Raw genomic sequence first — 18,720 nt, forward strand, 5'->3', positions numbered from 1 at the left:
TCCAAGACCTTCACATCCTTCCTAAAGTGCGGTGCCCAGAATTGGATACAATACTCCAGTTGTGGCCGAACCAGTATTTTATAAAGGTTCATCATAACTTCCTTGCTTTTGTACTCTATGTCTCCACATATAAAGCTCAGGATCTCATAAGCTTTTTAAACCACTTTCTCAACCTGTCCTGCCACCTTCAACGACCTGTGCACATATACCCCCAGGTCTCTCTGTTCCTGCACCCACTTTAGAATTGTACCATTTAGTTTATATTGCCTCTCCTCGTTCTTCCTACCAAAATGTATCATTTTGCAGTTCTCTGCATTAAATTTCACCTGCCATGTGTCCGCCCATTCCACCAGCCTGTCTATTTCCTCTTGAAGTCTATCACTATCCCCCTCACTGTTCACTACACTTCCAAGTTTTATGTCATCTGCAAATTTTGAAATTGTGCCCTGTACACCCAAGTCCAAGTCATTAATATATATCAAGAAAAGCAGTGGTCCTAGTACCGACCCCTGGAGAACACCATCGTCCTCCCTCCAGTCTGAAGAACAACCATTCCCCACATTTCTCTGTTTCCTGTCACTTAGCCAATTTCGTATCCATGATGTCACTGCCCCTTTTATTCCATGGGCTTCAACTTTGCTGTCAAGCCTATTTTGTGGCACTTTATCAAACACCTTTTGAAAGTCCATATACACCACATCAACTGCGTTGCCCTCATCAACCCTCTCTGTTACCGCATCAAAAAATTCAATCAGGTTAGTTAAACATGATTTGTCTTTAACAAATCCATGCTGGCTTTCCTTAATTAATCCACACTTGTCCAAGTGACTGTTAATTTTATCCTGGATTATTGTTTCTAAAAGTTTCCCCACCACCGAGGTTAAACTGACTGATCTGTAGTTGCTGGGTTTATCCTTACACCCTTTTTTGAACAAGGGTGTAACATTTGCAATTCTCTAGTCCTCTGGCACCACCCCCCATATCTAAGGATAATTGGAAGATAATGGCCAGTACCTCCGCAATTTCTATCCTTACTTCTCTCAGCAGCGTAGGATGCATCTCATCTGGACCGGGTGACTTATTTACTTTAAGTATAACCAGCCTTTCTAGTACCTCCTCTTTATCAATTTTTAGCCCATCCAGTATCTCAACTACCTCCTTATTTACTGTGATTTTGGCAGCATCTTCTTCCTTGGTAAAGACAGATGCAAAGTACTCATTTGGTATCTCAGCCATGCCCTCTGCCTCCATGAGTAGGTCTCCATTTTGATCCCTAATCGGTCCCGCCTCTCCTCTTACTACCTGTTTACTATTTATATGCCTATAGAAAACTTTTGGGTTCCCTTTTATGTTAGTTGCCAGTCTATTCTCATACTCTTTCTTTGCCCCTCTCATTTCCTTTTTCACTTCCCCGCTGAGGTTTCTATATTCATCCTGGTTCTCACTTGCATTATCAACCTGACATCTGTCATATGCCCCCTTTTACTGCTTCATCTTACTCTCTATCTCTTTCGTCATCCAGGGAGTTTTGGTTGCCCTACCTTTCCCCCTCGTGGGAATGTACCTAGACTGTACCCGAACCATTTCCTCTTTAAATGCCGTCCATTGTTCGATTACAATTTTGCCTGCCAATCTCTGATTCCAATTTACCCAGGCTAGATCCATTCTCCACCCAATGAAATTGGCCGTCCTCCAATTAAGTATTTTTACTCTAGATTGCTCCTTGTCCTTTTCCATAACTAATCTAAATCTTATGATACTATGATCACTGTTCCATAAATATTCCCCTACTGACACTTACTTCACTTGACCCTCCTCATTTCCCAGAACCAGATCCAGCAATGCCTCCTTCCTCGTTGGGTGGGAAACATAGTAATCAAGAAGTCAATAACCAGGGGGCATAGATTTAAAGTGATTGGTAGAAGGATTAGAGGGGAGCTGAGGAAAAATATTTTCACCCAGAGGGTGTAAGGGGTCTGGAACTCACTGCCTGAATGGGTGGTAGAGGCAGAAACCCTTAACTCATTTAAAAAGTACCTGGATGTGCACCTGAAATGCCGTGACCGACAAGGCTACAGACCAAGTGCTGGAAAGTGGGATTAGGCTAGATGGCTCATTTTCGACCGGTGTGGACACAATGGGTCAAATGGCCTCTTTCTGTGCCGTAAATTTTCTATGATTCTAAGAAAGTTCTCCTGAACTCTCTTCAGAAGTTCTTCCCCCTCTCTGCCCTTTACACTATTACTATCCCAGTCTAAATTAGGATAATTGAAGTCCCCAATTAAGACTACTCTATGGTTCTTGCACCTCTCTGTAATTTCCCTGCAAATTTGTTGATCTATATCCTTCCCACTAGTTGGTGGCCCACACCCAGTACTGTGATGGCACCTATATTGTTTCTTAACTCTAACCAAGTTAAATTTTTTGAGGAAGTAACTAACGTGGTAGGCAAGGGAGTGTCTATGGATGTTATTAATGTGGGCTTCCAGAAGGAATTCGATAAGGTTCCACATAAGAGACTGCTAACAAAAATGAGAGCACATGGAATTGGAAGCAACCTATTGACATGGGTAGGGAATTGGTTAGAAGGTAGGAGGCAGAGAGCAGGGATAATGGGTATGCACTATGATTGGCAGGATGTGACTAGTGGTGTCTCCCAGGGATCTGTACTGGGGCCTCAGCTTTTCACTATATTTATAAATGACTTAGATGAAGGAATAGAGAGCTATATATCCAAGTTTGCTGATGACCCCAAGTTAGGTGGCACAGTAAATAGTGTAGATGGGAGCAGAAAGTTGCAAAGGGACATTGATAGATTAAATGAGTGGGCAAAATTGTGGCAGATGGAGATCAATGTGAGGAAATGTGAGGTCATCCACTTTGGACCTAAGAAAGATAGATCAGAGTATTTTCTCAATGGTGAGAAGCTAGGAACAGTGGGGGAGCTGAGAGATTTGGGGGTCCAAGTGCAGAAATCACTTAAAGCTAGTGGAAAGGTACAAAAATAATTTAAAAGGCTAATGGAATGTTGGCCTTTATCTCAAGGGAGCTGGAATACAAAGAGATGGAAGTTATGACTCTGGTTAGACCCTATTTAGACTACTGCATTCAGTTCTGGGCACTGCATCTCTGGAAGGATATATTGGCCTTGGAGGGGAGGCAGTGCAGATTCACCAGAATGATACTGGGGCTAAAAGGGTAAAATTATGAGAACCGGTTGCATAGACTAGGCTTGTATTCTCTTGAATATAGAAGATTAAGGGGTGATCTAATTGAGGTATTTAAGATGATTAAAGGAATTGATTGGGTAGATAGAGAGAAACTGTTTCCTCTGGTGATGGAGTCCCGAACAAGGGGGCATAACCTTAAAATTAGAGCTAAGCTTTTCAGGGGTGATGTCAGGAAGAACTTCTTCACACAAAAGGTAGTGGAAATGTCTTGTTGAAATGTCTCAAAATATTTTGCACAATGAATTATTTTCTGTGACTCCTATTGTGTAGGCAAATACACAAAGCTACACATCATTACATAAGAAGTTTGTTTTGTGGTGCTGATGGCAATATCTGCTGATCATTATAGCCTAGATTGTGGATTGAGTTCATTAACGATGTCATTATGCTATGTTTACAAAATTACACTTGCCGCATCCAGCTCCTCAACAGAAAGTGAATCAATTGTATTTTAACTTGGCACCGACTGGGCACTGAAAATTCAAACTCAGAGTTGATTACTGGGGAACTGGTTGTTGATCAATGGGGAACTGTACGTTGATTGAAGGCAGACGGGGCATTGATTGCTGAGGGATTGAGAGTTACCATAGGTTACAGCACTGTACTCCTAAACCTTGCAGCCTGGATTCAACTCTAGCAAAGATGGAAAAGCTCCATTCATTCCAATACTGTAGCTGTTAAAGGAAAAAGGTCTGGGTTCCAAGCAACCTTTTTTTAAGGAATCTTTAGTTTGTATCCAGAGCATAAAGCCACACTCAAATTTAGCCATACTGGTGCTAATCTCACATTTCAGAGGGGTTACAACAACACCCACTTGCATTTAGATAGTGCCTTTAATGTAAGAAACGTTCCAAAGCACTTCATAAAGAGAAATCAGAACCATATGAAGAAAAGGGAAAACAGATGCAGAAATACTGGGTGTTAGCTGAAATACAAAGAGCAAAAGATAATATAATTCAATGTTTTAGTAGCTTACAAAAGGGAGCTTTGCAAAAAACGACAGTGTCTGACATCCATAATAACAAAACAGTTAAATTGATATTTTTGTTGTTGTTTATTATGATTATGAAAACCATTACTGATATTAATATGTATTCTATACCTGTGCCAAGTACCCATGCCAAAATAACTGGCATTGCTCGCTGGATTACAGGTTTATTCTGCATGGGCTATGAGTTACACAATAAAGCTATGATTTGTGCTGATTGCCCTCTGCATAATTGTTTATTTCCTCACAGATTATATTGCAGTACAAACTAGAACTTGATTTCAATTAAACTCAATGAATGCATTTAGTCTTCAATAATAAGAATTAAATCTCGTAATGCTCCCACAACTTTAATATTCTTGTTTCAGCTTTTATACTTGTATCTTTTGAAAAGGAGCGCAAGACTTGTGAAGTAAAGAGATACAGGATAGAGCACTAGTTCTGTTGAGTTTCCAATCTCAGCTGCATCATGCAGGAGCATCAGATGAAGGCTGGATGCTTTGTCAGAAGGGAAAGGGAAAATGGCTTGTGTTGTTTTTGTGTGCCTCTTAGATGACAGGTGAGAGACAGTATTGGCTGCCTGCCGTATCCTTTTGGCTGCAGAAATATATGGTCCAGGGAGAACCTTCAAAGCGTGAAAACAAAAGAAAGAGATGACGCCCTTCATTGGAAGGTAATGGGCCCGATATTAGGAGGGAGGCGGGTTGCCAGTGGGGGGTCGACTGGGCACGTGGGTAACCCGCCCAGTAAAATCGGTGGGTTCCCCACCCGATGGTAAGTAAATTGAAGCCACTTACCTCGGCTTCCAGATTTCACGCTGGAAAGCTGCGCAGCGGGTGGACTGTGCATCCGGATCATAGGCTGTCAGCTTGACTAGCCCCATTTAAAGGGGCAATCCTCCACTGACTGATGCTGCAGTGAAGAGGCAAAATTACAGCATGGAGCAGCCCAGGGGGAAGGCTGCTCCCAGGTTTAATGATGCCTCACTCCAGGTCCTACTGGATGGGGTGAGGAGGAGGGGGAGGACAGAGCTCTTCTCCCTGGCGGACGGGAGGAAGCGGCCTGCCTCTGCCACCACGAATGCCTGGATCGAGGTGGCAGAGGAGGTCACCAGCACCACCAACATACCATGCACCTGCATAGAGTGCAGGAGGAGCTTCAATGACCTACGTAGGTCAGCTGAAGTGAGTACACTTACTCATTCCCCTACACTCCGTCTTCCACATCACCGCCCCCATCCCACATCTCCTTCTGTACATGCGAACACTACTCTATCACATCACTCCTCACACCCACTCAAAGCCCATCCTCATCTTACCTGCACTTACTCACCTCACCAGTACTCATCCCGCCACTACCACTCAACCCAATCCTCATACAATATCATGGCTCTATCTCATACTCACCCTCTGATGCATCTCTTTCATGGTCAGCCTCACCCAACTTGCCACTACTTGTTCTGCAGCCATAGGGCATGCATCACGTATGTGTAGTTGGAAGCGTAAGGCAAACGTGTCGTGAGCATGAAGGGGATGCACAAGGGTGTTTGAGGGTTTGTCATGGTCTTTACTTATATTTGATTTCTGATCAACTCACATTACATATTATATTGTCACCACTACTGCCACGTCTTGGCCATTCTTGACTGGCTTGTGCAATAATGCCCTTTCATGAGTTTCTCCATGAACACCTTTGATGCCACCCATTGGGTCACCCTACAGTGGGTGTATGTGTAGTTGCACAACTACTTTGTGCAGGTGCCTGTTGCCCAGCACTGTGTTGTGTAGCTCCATGTGGCGGAGGTGGACGGCATGCCTGGTGAGGCTGGTGATGTCGGTCGTCCTCCAATGGAATGATGAATGCAGTAATGGACCCCCCCCCCCCCAACATCCTGACGGTGTCAGTGTGAGGGGGTCCACAAAGTAGGTAAATGTGTTTGGACAGCAGAGTTTAGGATATGATTTAATAATTTGGAGTGTGGAGACAACGGTGTGGCAGGCAAAACTTTGTCTGAGGTGACTGAGTGCCCTGCTGCAATGAATGAGGGTTTACCCTACACCTGTTAAATGGACCTTTGCAGCTGCCACTGGCTGCTGGCTGCAACACGTCTGTTTAAACAGGGAGTGTTTCCCCCAGCATGGGAAACAAGCTTTGGGTAGTCCAAAATCCGAATCCTCCTAAAATCTCCAACTAATGAGGTCTGTAAACGACCTCAAGTACCCAGATAATGATCTTAAGTGGGATCCCGCCGGCTTTGATTGCCGGTGGCAGTCCCACATGGGGGGGCTGCGGCGCGCACTGATTCGCGTCATTGGGGAATCTGGAAATGGGCGGGTTGGAGCCGGGCTCCGGACCAGCTCCGGGAATCCCCAATTTTAGGAGCCCCCCCACCACGAACGCACCCGTTCGACCATCTGAAAATTGACCCCAATGTGTCTCAAAATAAAAAGGAGGGCAGTATTGTCTGGCTAATGGATGTTGCAAGGGCAAAATTTAATGAATAATATAGCTCAAGATAAAACATTTCAGCAACTAAGGACAGTTGGCATACTTTATTTGATTGGTCAGACCTCTTTACCTACATTTTTTTCTCTCTCATTGCCAGCCAACTCAGCTGAGAGCTAGTGAGAATTGCCCATTGAGAGCAACTGAGTTTGAGGTAGTTCAGTTATCATGTGGTGAAATCTCCATATGTGTTTTGAACTCAGCAGTCCAGTGATTAAAACTTCAACTTTATACTTCATCAGTGCAATTTGATATTAATGAACATGTTAACAATGAGAACCCAAGGAAATGTAATGTAAAAAATATTAAAAGATTACACAACATAATCATTTGGAATTTACATCTGTCTAAATGTGTTTGAAAATCTGACATCAAATAGATTGTAATCTTTGAATAAAATTATGCCTGATGTGTTCATTTGTCTCCAATACCTAGAATTTACGCAGAGCTTAAAATTTTAGAACTGATGGGAATATTTAGCTCCACTTTTACTTTCAAAGTTTCTCCCTACTACCTAGAGACACGTCAAATGTGTACATAAACGTGGAGTAATATATCTCCAAAACAAATTATTATATCAACATAGAGGCAGCAAATAATTCTAATAATCTCAGAGTCAACATTTCCTTCTACTGGATGTAATGACGTAATCCTATTTACATTCCTTTGAGATTGTCATATTACCACTGATGGTCCCAAACTAATATATATATCGGCAGCTCTAAGTGGTGTTCCTTTACCATCTTTATTAGAATTTATCTCATGAATTTAATTAAAAACTAAAACCACAAAAACAGATGAGTCATTCTCCAGAAACCATCAGCTTGGGGAAGATTTCTTTCTTCCATTATTTCTAGCAAAATTATGAAAATGTGTATAAAGAATGACTTTGATGCAAATTGAGGAAGGTCTTCCACAAATACACTTCTTTTTCATTCGTTCATGGGATGCGGGCATCGCTGGCAAGGCCAGCATTTATTGCTCATCCCTAATTGCCCTTGAGAAGGTGGTGGTGAGCCGCCTTCTTGAACCGCTGCAGTCCGTGTGGTGACGGTTCTCCCACAGTGCTGTTCGGTAGGGAGTTCCAGGATTTTGACCCAGCGACGATGAAGGAACAGCAATATATTTCCAAGTCGGGATGGTGTGTGACTTGGAGGGGAACGTGCAGATAGTGTTGTTCCCATGTGCCTGCTGCCCTTGTCCTTCTAGGTGGTAGAGGTCATGGGTTTTGGAGGTGCTGTCGAAGAAGCTTTGGCGAGTTGCTGCAGTGCATCCTGTAGGTGGTACACACTGCAGCCACGGTGCGCCAGTGGTGAAGGGAGTGAATGTTTAGGGTGGTGGATGGGGTGCCAATCAAGCGGGCTGCTTTGCCCTGGATTGTGTCGAGCTTCTTGAGTGTTGTTGGAGCTGCACTCATCCAGGCAAGTGGAGAGTATTCCATCACACGCCTTGTAGATGGTGGAAAGGCTTTGGGGAGTCAGGAGGTGAGTCACTCGCCGCAGAATACCCAGCCTCTGACCTGCTCTTGTAGCCATCAAGGCATCTAAATCGCATCTTCAGCCGCCCTTTTGCATGTTCAATTATAGACCTGGTGGCACTGTGGCTGTCGTTATATCGACGCTGTTGCTCGGTGATGGGGTTCCTCAGAGGTGTCATGAGCCACGTGTGCAGGGGGTATCCCTTGTCCCGAGGAGCCAGCTCTTAAAATCGGACCCCTGCCTCAATGTGCACAAAATTAAGTGCTTCAAGTAACTTCAACTATCTAAATAACTCTCTTAACTGTCATCCCGCCGGCTTTAATTGCCGGTGGGACTTCCGTATTCGTGAGGCGCGCGCACCCGGACATGTCAGTGGGGAACCTGGAAGTCTGCGAGTTGGAGCCGGGTTCCAAACCCGCTCGGGATTTCCCCAATTTTCGGAGCCCCCCTGCTCCCAATGCACCCACACTTGGATTCCAAAATCGAGCTCCAGATGTTCTTGCAAACAGAATATGCAGTTCATTTGCAAAAAAAAATGTTTAACAACTGTTTTTGGAGACACAGGAACTGTATTTAAATAACTGTCGATGGCTGGGGATGTAGTTGTCATATAAGCACCTTGAGTACAAATGTAGGACTGGAGACGTTATATACAAAACAGTGAAGCTTTATTGTCAGATTTCCCCTAAGGCTTTCAATTTTAAAAAAATCCACAGTGGGTGAAGATGGTCTTGGGCGTTAGTGCAAAACAAGGGATAGAGAGTCGGTAGCTCGTTTACACTGCGCCCGATTCTCTTCTGAAGTCAATGGAATAGAGTATCAGGTGGGGTGCACTACCGCCCAAGACCACTTTCACCCCACCATGTTATCCACCACTCAACACATGCTGACTCGTTTTTTTCCCCATAGTCTGTGGGGCAGTTGAAGTGTGTTTGAAGTACACTCCTACATCTTTGCACATGTTTTATTTTGGACATGTGCAGAAGAAAAAAAAATTATTTCTCAGATGTATCTTGTGCCTATCAAAATTAAAAAGGATATTTCCATTTTAAATGGCCTAGAAGAAATCAATCTATATCTTTCAGTTTTAGCAGCAAAATGAAATTCTACAATAAACCAATGGACCAAACATCTTCCATTTGTTGCAGTTCTGTGGAACAGCATTTTTAAAAATTTTTTTTTAAATTCATTCACGGGATGTGGGCGTCGCTGGCAAGGCCGGCATTTATTGCCCATCCCTAATTGCCCTCGAGAAGGTGGTGGTGAGCCGCCTTCTTGAACCGCTGCAGTCCGTGTGGTGACGGTTCTCCCACAGTGCTGTTAGGAAGGGAGTTCCAGGATTTTGACCCAGCGACAATGAAAGAACGGCGATATATTTCCAAGTCGGGATGGTGTGTGACTTGGAGGGGAACGTGCAGGTGGTGTTGTTCCCATGCGCCTGCTGCCCTTGTCCTTCTAGGTGGTAGAGGTCGCGGGTTTGGGAGGTGCTGTCGAAGAAGCCTTGGCGAGTTGCTGCAGTGCATCCTGTGGATGGTGCACACTGCAGCCACAGTGCGCCGGTGGTGAAGGGAGTGAATGTTTAGGGTGGTGGATGGGGTGCCAATCAAGCGGGCTGCTTTATCTTGGATGGTGTCGAGCTTCTTGAGTGTTGTTGGAGCTGCACTCATCCAGGCAAGTGGAGAGTATTCCATCACACTCCTGACTTGTGCCTTGTAGATGGTGGAAAGGCTTTGGGGAGTCAGGAGGTGAGTCACTCGCCGCAGAATACCCAGCCTCTGACCTGCTCTCGTAGCCACAGTATTTATATGGCTGGTCCAGTTAAGTTTCTGGTCAATGGTGACCCCCAGGATGTTGATGGTGGGGGATTCGGCGATGGTAATGCCGTTGAATGTCAAGGGGAGGTGGTTAGACTCTCTCTTATTGGAGATGGTCATTGCCTGGCACTTATCTGGCGCGAATGTTACTTGCCACTTATCAGCCCAAGCCTGGATGTTGTCCAGGTCTTGCTGCATGCAGGCTCGGACTGCTTCATTATCTGAGGGGTTGCGAATGGAACTGAACACTGTGCAGTCATCAGCGAACATCCCCATTTCTGACCTTATGATGGAGGGAAGGTCATTGATGAAGCAGCTGAAGATGGTTGGGCCTAGGACACTGCCCTGAGGAACTCCTGCAGCAATGCCTTGGGGCTGAGATAATTGGCCTCCAACAACCACTACCATCTTCCTTTGTGCTAGGTATGACTCCAGCCACTGGAGAGTTTTCCCCCTGATTCCCATGGACTTCAATTTTACTAGGGCTCCTTGGTGCCACACTCGGTCAAATGCTGCCTTGATGTCAAGGGCAGTCACTCTCACCTCACCTCTGGAATTCAGCTCTTTTGTCCATGTTTGGACCAAGGCTGTAATGAGGTCTGGAGCCGAGTGGTCCTGGCGGAACCCAAACTGAGCATCGGTGAGCAGGTTATTGGTGAGTAAGTGCCGCTTGATAGCACTGTCGACGACACCTTCCATCACTTTGCTGATGATTGAGAGTAGACTGATGGGGCGGTAATTGGCCGGATTGGATTTGTCCTGCTTTTTGTGGACAGGACATACCTGGGCAATTTTCCACATTGTCGGGTGGATGCCAGTGTTGTAGCTGTACTGGAACAGCTTGGCTAGAGGCGCAGCTAGTTCTGGAGCACAAGTCTTCAGCACTACAGCTGGGATGTTGTCAGGGCCCATAGCCTTTGCTGTATCCAGTGCACTCAGCCGTTTCTTGATATCACGTGGAGTGAATCGAATTGGCCGAAGACTGGCTTCCGTGATGGTGGGGATATCGGGAGGAGGCTGAGATGGATTATCCACTCGGCACTTCTGGCTGAAGATGGTTGCAAACGCTTCAGCCTTGTCTTTTGCACTCACGTGCTGGACTCCGCCATCATTGAGAATGGGGATGTTTGCAGAGCCTCCTCCTCCCGTTAGTTGTTTAATTGTCCACCACCATTCACGACTGGATGTGGCAGGACTGCAGAGCTTTGATCTGATCCGTTGGTTGTGGAATCGCTTAGCTCTGTCTATAGCATGTTGCTTCCGCTGTTTAGCATGCATGTCGTCCTGAGTTGTAGCTTCACCAGTTTGGCACCTCATTTTTAGGTACGCCTGGTGCTGCTCCTGGCATGCTCTTCTACACTCCTCATTGAACCAGGGTTGATCCCCTGGCTTGTTGGTAATGGTAGAGTGAGGAATATGCCGGGCCATGAGGTTACAGATTGTGCTGGAATACAATTCTGCTGCTGCTGATGGCCTACAGCGCCTCATGGATGCCCAGTTTTGAGCTGCTAGATCTGTTCTGAATCTATCCCATTTAGCACGGTGGTAGTGCCACACAACACGTTGGATGGTGTCCTCAGTGCGAAGACGGGATTTCATCTCCACGAGGACTGTGCGGTGGTCACTCCTACCAATACTGTCATGGACAGATGCATTTGCGACAGGTAGATTGGTGAGGACGAGGTCAAGTAAGTTTTTCCCTCGTGTTGGTTCGCTCACCACCTGCCGCAGGCCCAGTCTAGCAGCTATGACCTTCAGGACTCGGCCAGCTCGGTCAGTAGTGGTGCTACCGAGCCACTCTTGGTGATGGACATTGAAGTCCCCCACCCAGAGTACATTTTGTGCCCTTGCTACCCTCAGTGCTTCCTCCAAGTGGTGTTCAACAAGGAGGAGGACTGATTCATCAGCTGAGGGAGGACGGTAGGTGGTAATCAGCAGGAGGTTTCCTTGCCCATGTTTGACCTGATGCCATGAGATTTCATGGGGTCCAGAGTCAATGTTGAGGACTCCCAGGGCCACTCCCTCCTGACTGTATATCACTGTACCGCCACCTCTGGTGGGTCTGTCCTGCCGGTGGGACAGGACATACCCAGGGATGGTGATGGAAGAGTCTGGGACGTTGGCTGAAAGATATGATTCTGTGAGTATGGCTATGTCAGGCTGTTGCTTGACTGGTCTGTGGGACAGCTCTCCCAATTTTGGCACAAGTCCCCAGATGTTAGTAAGGAGGACCTTGCAGGGTCGACTGGGCTTGGTGTTTTGCCGTTGTCGTGTCCGGTGCCTAGTGGTCCGATGCCGGGTGGTCTGTCCGGTTTTATTCTTATTATGACTTTTCGTAGCGAGATTTTACAACTGAGTGGCTTGCTAGGCCATTTCAGAGGGCAATTAAGAATCAACCACATTGCTGTGGGTCTGGAGTCACATATCGGCCAGACCGGGTAAGGGCGGCAGGCTTCCTTCCCTAAAGGACATTAGTGAACCAGATGGGTTTTTACGACAATCCGGTAGTTTCATGGCCATCATTACTGATACTAGTATTTTAATTCCAGATTTTTAAAATTTAATTAATTGAATTTAATTAATTAATTGAATTTAAATTCGCCAGCTGTCGTTGCGGGATTTGAACTCATGACTCTGGATTTTAGTCCAGGCCTCTGGATTACTAGCCCAGTAACATAACCACTATGCTACCGTACCCGTGCTAGCATTGCTTGTGACCTCTTCATTTAAAAACTTGTAGCAGGAATCTTGCAACTATAAATAAATTGGGAGTTCCAGGACTGAAATAGAAAGAATTCTGGCATATTCCAGGAAGAATGCAGTATGATCCTCACTTGCCTGATATGGCTACCCCATCTGACAATGGATAACACCCAGCATTGAAGTTTAAGGTTCTAGTTTTGAAACACAAAATTGGTTAATATACTCAAGTGAGTTAGCAAGGCATCTAATCACCACTAACGAGAAGAAAACAATATAAAGGAAGTAGACCAAAGGGGTGGGGTTATATATCGTGGGAAAGGGAAAATCGCTCAACATATGTCTGAAGTAAAAAAAAACTGAAGGGATTTTCTCTTGTTGATAGTTTGGGTTGTTCAAAATTATGTAAAGGGTAACAACTGAATAAGAAGCTATATGTCACAAATCAAATATAATGTGTACAGTTTGTCTTACCTTGATCACCTCTGGTGTCTGCTGAACTGATAGATGTGAGCCGGTGTCTTTAGCTACAACTGGCTGTGTTGAGCGTGTAGTTTTACAAGATTCAGAAGCTTGTGATAATGTGTCTTGGAGTATCCACATTACTTCTTTTTCTCTTGCCAAGATACCCTTACTACTCCCACGTTCAACCAGCTCCTGAGCAAAGCCCTCAATACTCTCCAGGATGCGTAAGAGCAGGGCTGCATCATCCTCTTCATTTTTATTATTTTTATTTACATTGGTTCCTTTTGTGGGAGAAGATAATGGCGCAGTTTCTCGGAGTGTTGCTTCTAAGTGTTTACTTCCTGACTCAGTGGTCAAAAAATTAACTTGTCCTGATTGTTGACTATAATTCTTCAAACCAATATCATTGTTTGTAGAAGAATCATATTCCTGCCTGGAGTCTATGGTCTGAGAAAAGGATTCCAAATCCATCAGTAGCTTTTCAATTTCTTCTTGTTGGCTCGCCTTATCATTTTCTGTTTTAGCTTTTGATCCTGTTATCAAGGGCTCCGTAGAATCATTGGGAAAGCTGGAAGAGTCAGAAGTTGTTTGCATACAGAATCTATTTTCCCCCATATTATCTCTAATTCCAACCCCAGCATCTCCTACTCTGTTATAAGAGTCAGCAGGAGAAACCTGTTTTTGAGGCTGAAGGTTGTTTTCAGCCATTCCAAAGTTGAAATAACCTTTCCATCTCGAATCCTGGTCCAAAACCTTGTCAACATCACAATCCTCTTGAATATAAAGAGGCTCCATAGGTATTTTAGAAATACTATCACTACTCCTGGACAGGAACGAGTCTGAAGAGGAACAGCTCTCAGAGCGATTTAGTGGAATTACGTGAGGTAGTAGACGGGGTTGATTTACAGCAGTTGAACTTTTTTGTTGGATACCATTGTTTTGAAGACTACCATTTGATGAAGGACCAAAAGCACTTTCAACAGGTTTCATATTGTTACAATTAGTAGCTCTATGGACATTTTGTGTATCCACTGGAGGAAGAGGTAGATTGGTAGATGGTGATGGTGATGACAGGACAACATCCTCATATCTGGGCGGCTGGTCATTCCCAAATGGAGGATATGGCATTTGCTGCAAACTGTGCAGGCTGTTTACCAGTTCAGCCAGATCATGCTGATTAGCTCGTCCAGATAACCCATGTTCAAGTTCGAAAGGCAACTTCTTCAGGTAGCTTGAAAGTCTTGCCATTACATTTCTGTAGATTATATCTGGATTGTTGCTGGCATCACTATCATCGTTATTAAGGGACTTGCTCTTTATGCATTGCTTAATAATCTCTGTGCATTTTTTTAGGTCTTCTGAACATTTCAGCAGAATATCCAGGCAAACCCTTATGTCCTCTCCTGAGCCTGAACTATCCGCTTTGTGCTTTTCTAAAATTTTGGCAATTAAATTGTCTTCTGAGAAGTTTTGAAGATACAACTGTGTGGAATTGTTGATATTTTGTTCATGCAATGTGCTAAGGTTTGCCTCTTTTTCCTCAACAGTTGTTTTCTGTGCAAAGCCAAAAGGAGGACAGTTCTCATTGCTGCCAATGTGGTTATAAGTTATGTCAAAGTCTGCAGATTTTCTGCTGGCCATATCTGGTTTTACTTTCCTTCCTTTCCTGAAGGTCACATGGCTTGTGGGGCACTTCACTTTCTCAAATGAAAACTCTTTAATTTTTCCACTTGCCAGATTTATGGCATCACCGGTGATGTCCTTTAGACTGGATAAACCTTGGGTGCCCATTCCCTTTTTGACTCTGGTGACGCCAGGCAGAAGCTGGTGACTATCATCTGCAGCGACTTCAGCGGAGGCTGTCAGGTTTTCAGCAGTCAGAAACTTGTGGGTCAAGTCCTGAGTACCTGTGAATCTTAGGCTGGATGAGGGAAGGGCTGCAGGACTCAGCAGCTCCGAACAGATGGCATGGTGGACCACATTGCAGTCGATGCCAGCAGCATTCGGGAAGGCTTGGCAGGACCCATTACAGTAGTGTACAGTATGCTGGAAACGCTGATCAATTATAATGCTGTTGTAGCAGTTCACAGTGCTAACAAGAAGTCTGTATGTTGCTGCCATAGTGGAGAATCACGGGGGAAACTTCCCCCTACCGTTTATCACAAGATGACTAATAGTCACTGGCTACAGTTATGCTAAACCATTAAATTGATGGCCTTGAGGGTTCCAGCTGCGTCATTCTCAGTAGAAACCTGAATATCCTTAGAAGTCCTTTTTGAGAACAAATCAGGTTGTAACTACAGATGTAGGTTCTAAGTGCTTGGCTCTTACGAGCCTTTTGAGGCTGGCAATTGAGACGTGTGGTCAAATTGCAGCTGCTATTACTGTGTCAGTCAAGACTTCTCTGGGTCAGATGATCACATGTCATTCGTCAATGTTATACTCTTCACTCAGGGAATTGATGCAAAGTTCACCGCAGCCAAGACGTTGGTATCCATTCTCAATACCTGGGCATATGGCCTAGTCACAGGCCTGTCAAAGCATCTAAACGGCATCACAATCCACAAACAGATATTCAAACGTGAACTAATTGTGCTAGGGGATGGAGTCTCCTGCTGAGTTCCGAATGTGTACGGCAGATGTGCTTCAGAATTCAATAGACTTGTTCGGTGTCAGCAGCCTTCGTCCTGTTCCTCAAGCACTGAATGGAAGAGAGAGAGAGAAGCAACAATGTGACTTGTAAAGCCATTAACTCATTACATGAGGAAAAAAATTGTATTTAGTGTTTCATTATTTAATTAAGTCCATGCTAGTCAATCAGATTCTCGCATTACTTACATAAAACATCCTTTTATCTTGTCACCAGGTTAACTAAAATGTAATTATTTGTGTGCACCAATATTGCTGGTGGGGGAGGGTAGAGATAGTTGCTTTGTTGCATTAATGTTAGGTAAAAAGAAAAGTATCTAAGCAAAAAATTTCTTTTTGAATAATTAAACTTCTTATAATTATAGTGTTGCAAAAATGCATCACAGTAGCACTGACCACAAGGACACAAAAAAGCAAGGAAAAGATCTCTGTAAAATGTAGATAAAAGTGAGTAATAGGTTCCTGCTTCTAATTGGCAGTGAGTGATTCCTTCTCATATGCATGGAAGTCACGTGAGAACTAGAGAGGATGTGAGTGATATCCTCATGGTCAAATTGTCTGCTGACACTCGGAGGTAAAAATTCCTCAGGAGTTCCTTCTTATCTCCTGCCAAAACTCCGGTGGGAGATTGTCAGAAATCCCCCACCCCCCACAACCCCAACCGGAAAATGGCAAAGATCCAGTTGCCACTAATTCTGGGAGTTTCCAACTTGCCTTGTAGGTGATGGAACCTCCATCTGTTCTTTACAAGGACAAATTGTGTCAGGGCCAGGGAGAACATGGCTGGGGTCGGAAATGGGCCTGAGCAACCCCCCCACCAATAGTGGGTGGACACTGGAGTTTATGGCTGTATAGGGCAGCTCGGCACCAGTGATGCACCCGTAGTGACATTTATGCTTGCCTGCCCCATGCAAAGTAGGTGCTCTCCCTTGACTCCATAAACAACAACAATAATTTGCATTTATATAGCACCTTGAAAGTAGTATAATGTCCCAAGATGCTTCACAGGGGTGTAATCAGACAAAAATTGACACTGAGCCTAAGGAGGAGACATTAGGACAGAAGACCAAAAGCTTGGTCAATGAGATAGGTTTTAAGGAGGGTCTTAAAGGAGGAGGGAGATCTGGAGAGGTAGAAAGGATAGAGATGGAATTCCAGAGCTTAGGGCCTACACAGCAGAAGGCACGGCCGCCAATGGTGGGGTGAATGAAGTGGGGGATGGACAAGAGGCCGGAGTTCAAGTAACATGGAGTTCTCGGAGGGTTGTAGTGCCGGAGGAGGGCACTGGCAGACATGATCCTGGTGCAACCACCAGGATAATGTCCCAAAGATTTTCAGGCCCAGACTGTCTAGGCTCAGACATTAGATGAGGTACTGGACGGCAGCTAATATTTGTGGAATTATACTCCAGTATGCCCGTACCTACCAGAGAGGAGAGAGATTTTTACAAAGTGAATAATGCAATGAAAGGACTCACTTCACCACTTGAGTTTAATTCCTTTTTGAATTTAATGATGGAATATCCTCATTGTACCAAAATTATGAACATATTTCAGTACAGATTCTCATCCTATAGAGAAAGTGGTTTCCAGTGTTGCAGGTAATAATCTGTCTATTCACCTAATTAAAATATCCTCTCTACTTTCAGTTGTGAGCAATTTGTTGGTGAGCATGACTTCAGTAATAAATCATTGAACTGTAAATTATATCAGGAGTGAAAAGATTAAAATAGGTTAAAATTAATAAATTAGCAAACATTCACAATAAAGATATATACATAAACGTTTTAAAAAGTCTCATGATTTCTGACAGGATTATGGAACTGTCTTGAAATGACGTGTCCATTTTCTCCAAATGTATTTTGACTATTATTTCTTGATAATCAACTGTTGATCACCACTTTATAAATTTGAGGGGATCATTTCAAAATTATTAATCCTTCATCATGCATCAATGACAAGCAGCATACTAGCTATTGACATCTGTCATGATAACCACTGTTAGCAAAAAAAGACTCCACAAAGTAAAGTAAAATGATCTGATGAACTACTTAATACACGTTGTAAAATTGATGGGCAGTTATCAGATCTCAGAGTTCAGATGATGGATATATATTCAGGCTCGAATCTCTTGGTTTATGATGATATCTGAACCCTGAGATATGATTTGCAGTCACTCCCAGGTATCCATTACTCTCTATGGCCTTGAAGTTATGGCATGGGATACTAGCCTGTTATCTTAAGGAGGTGCTAACCCGTGCAAAATAAACAGGTTAGCGACTTCATTAAAATAGATGGAAGGGGTTTCATACAAATGTGTTAAGTGTTCATATGCTGATATCCTATACCATAATTTCAAGATCTACATAACAATTACTAGTCACAAGACTTTATGATCAACTGCAGATTATTTCTCTGAAAACCCGCAGTAACGGAGACTTGTTGCAAACTCTCTTTGAATATTATCCAATTTGTAATTTGTGTGTGTGTATTTAGAAAGAGCATTCCTGCTCATCTCCCTGAAGATCATATTGTGATATCAGGAACAGTGGACAGCGTTCTGGTACCAAAGCTTTGAGACTCTGAGATCGATAGATTCTTGTTAGATAAGGTTATCAAGGGATATGGAGCTAAGGCAGGTAAATGATGTAGAGATATTGATCAGCCATGTTCTAATTGAATGGTGGAGCAGGCTTGAGGGCTGAATGGCCTACTCCTGTTCCTATGTACATTATAATACACTATCATGCAGGATTTGAAACTGAACCTCATCAAAAAAAAATTGGCTATTAGAGTGATGCAGCAAAAGAATTAATGCAGAGTTTGAACAGTTCAAGTAATATGTTAATAGAGAATAAAATAGGCTTTATTATGAGATTTGGCATAACATGC

At 44.0% G+C, this 18,720-nt stretch overlaps 1 protein-coding gene across 2 annotated transcripts in view; it reads right to left on the reverse strand.

Annotated features, from left to right (window-relative positions):
- Positions 1 to 18,720, reverse strand: part of ppp2r3a (protein phosphatase 2, regulatory subunit B'', alpha) — a 292,006-nt gene that overhangs the window by 125,300 nt on the left and 147,986 nt on the right. For both annotated transcript variants that reach the window (XM_067995503.1, XM_067995504.1), the window contains one exon: positions 13,190 to 15,881. In XM_067995503.1, coding sequence (XP_067851604.1) covers positions 13,190 to 15,301 — 2,112 coding nt within the window. In that variant the 5' untranslated portion in view covers positions 15,302 to 15,881. The remainder of the gene's footprint in view (positions 1 to 13,189; positions 15,882 to 18,720) is intronic.

Source organism: Heptranchias perlo, chromosome 13 (genome assembly GCF_035084215.1).
Source record: "Heptranchias perlo isolate sHepPer1 chromosome 13, sHepPer1.hap1, whole genome shotgun sequence".
Lineage (NCBI taxonomy): Eukaryota > Metazoa > Chordata > Chondrichthyes > Hexanchiformes > Hexanchidae > Heptranchias > Heptranchias perlo.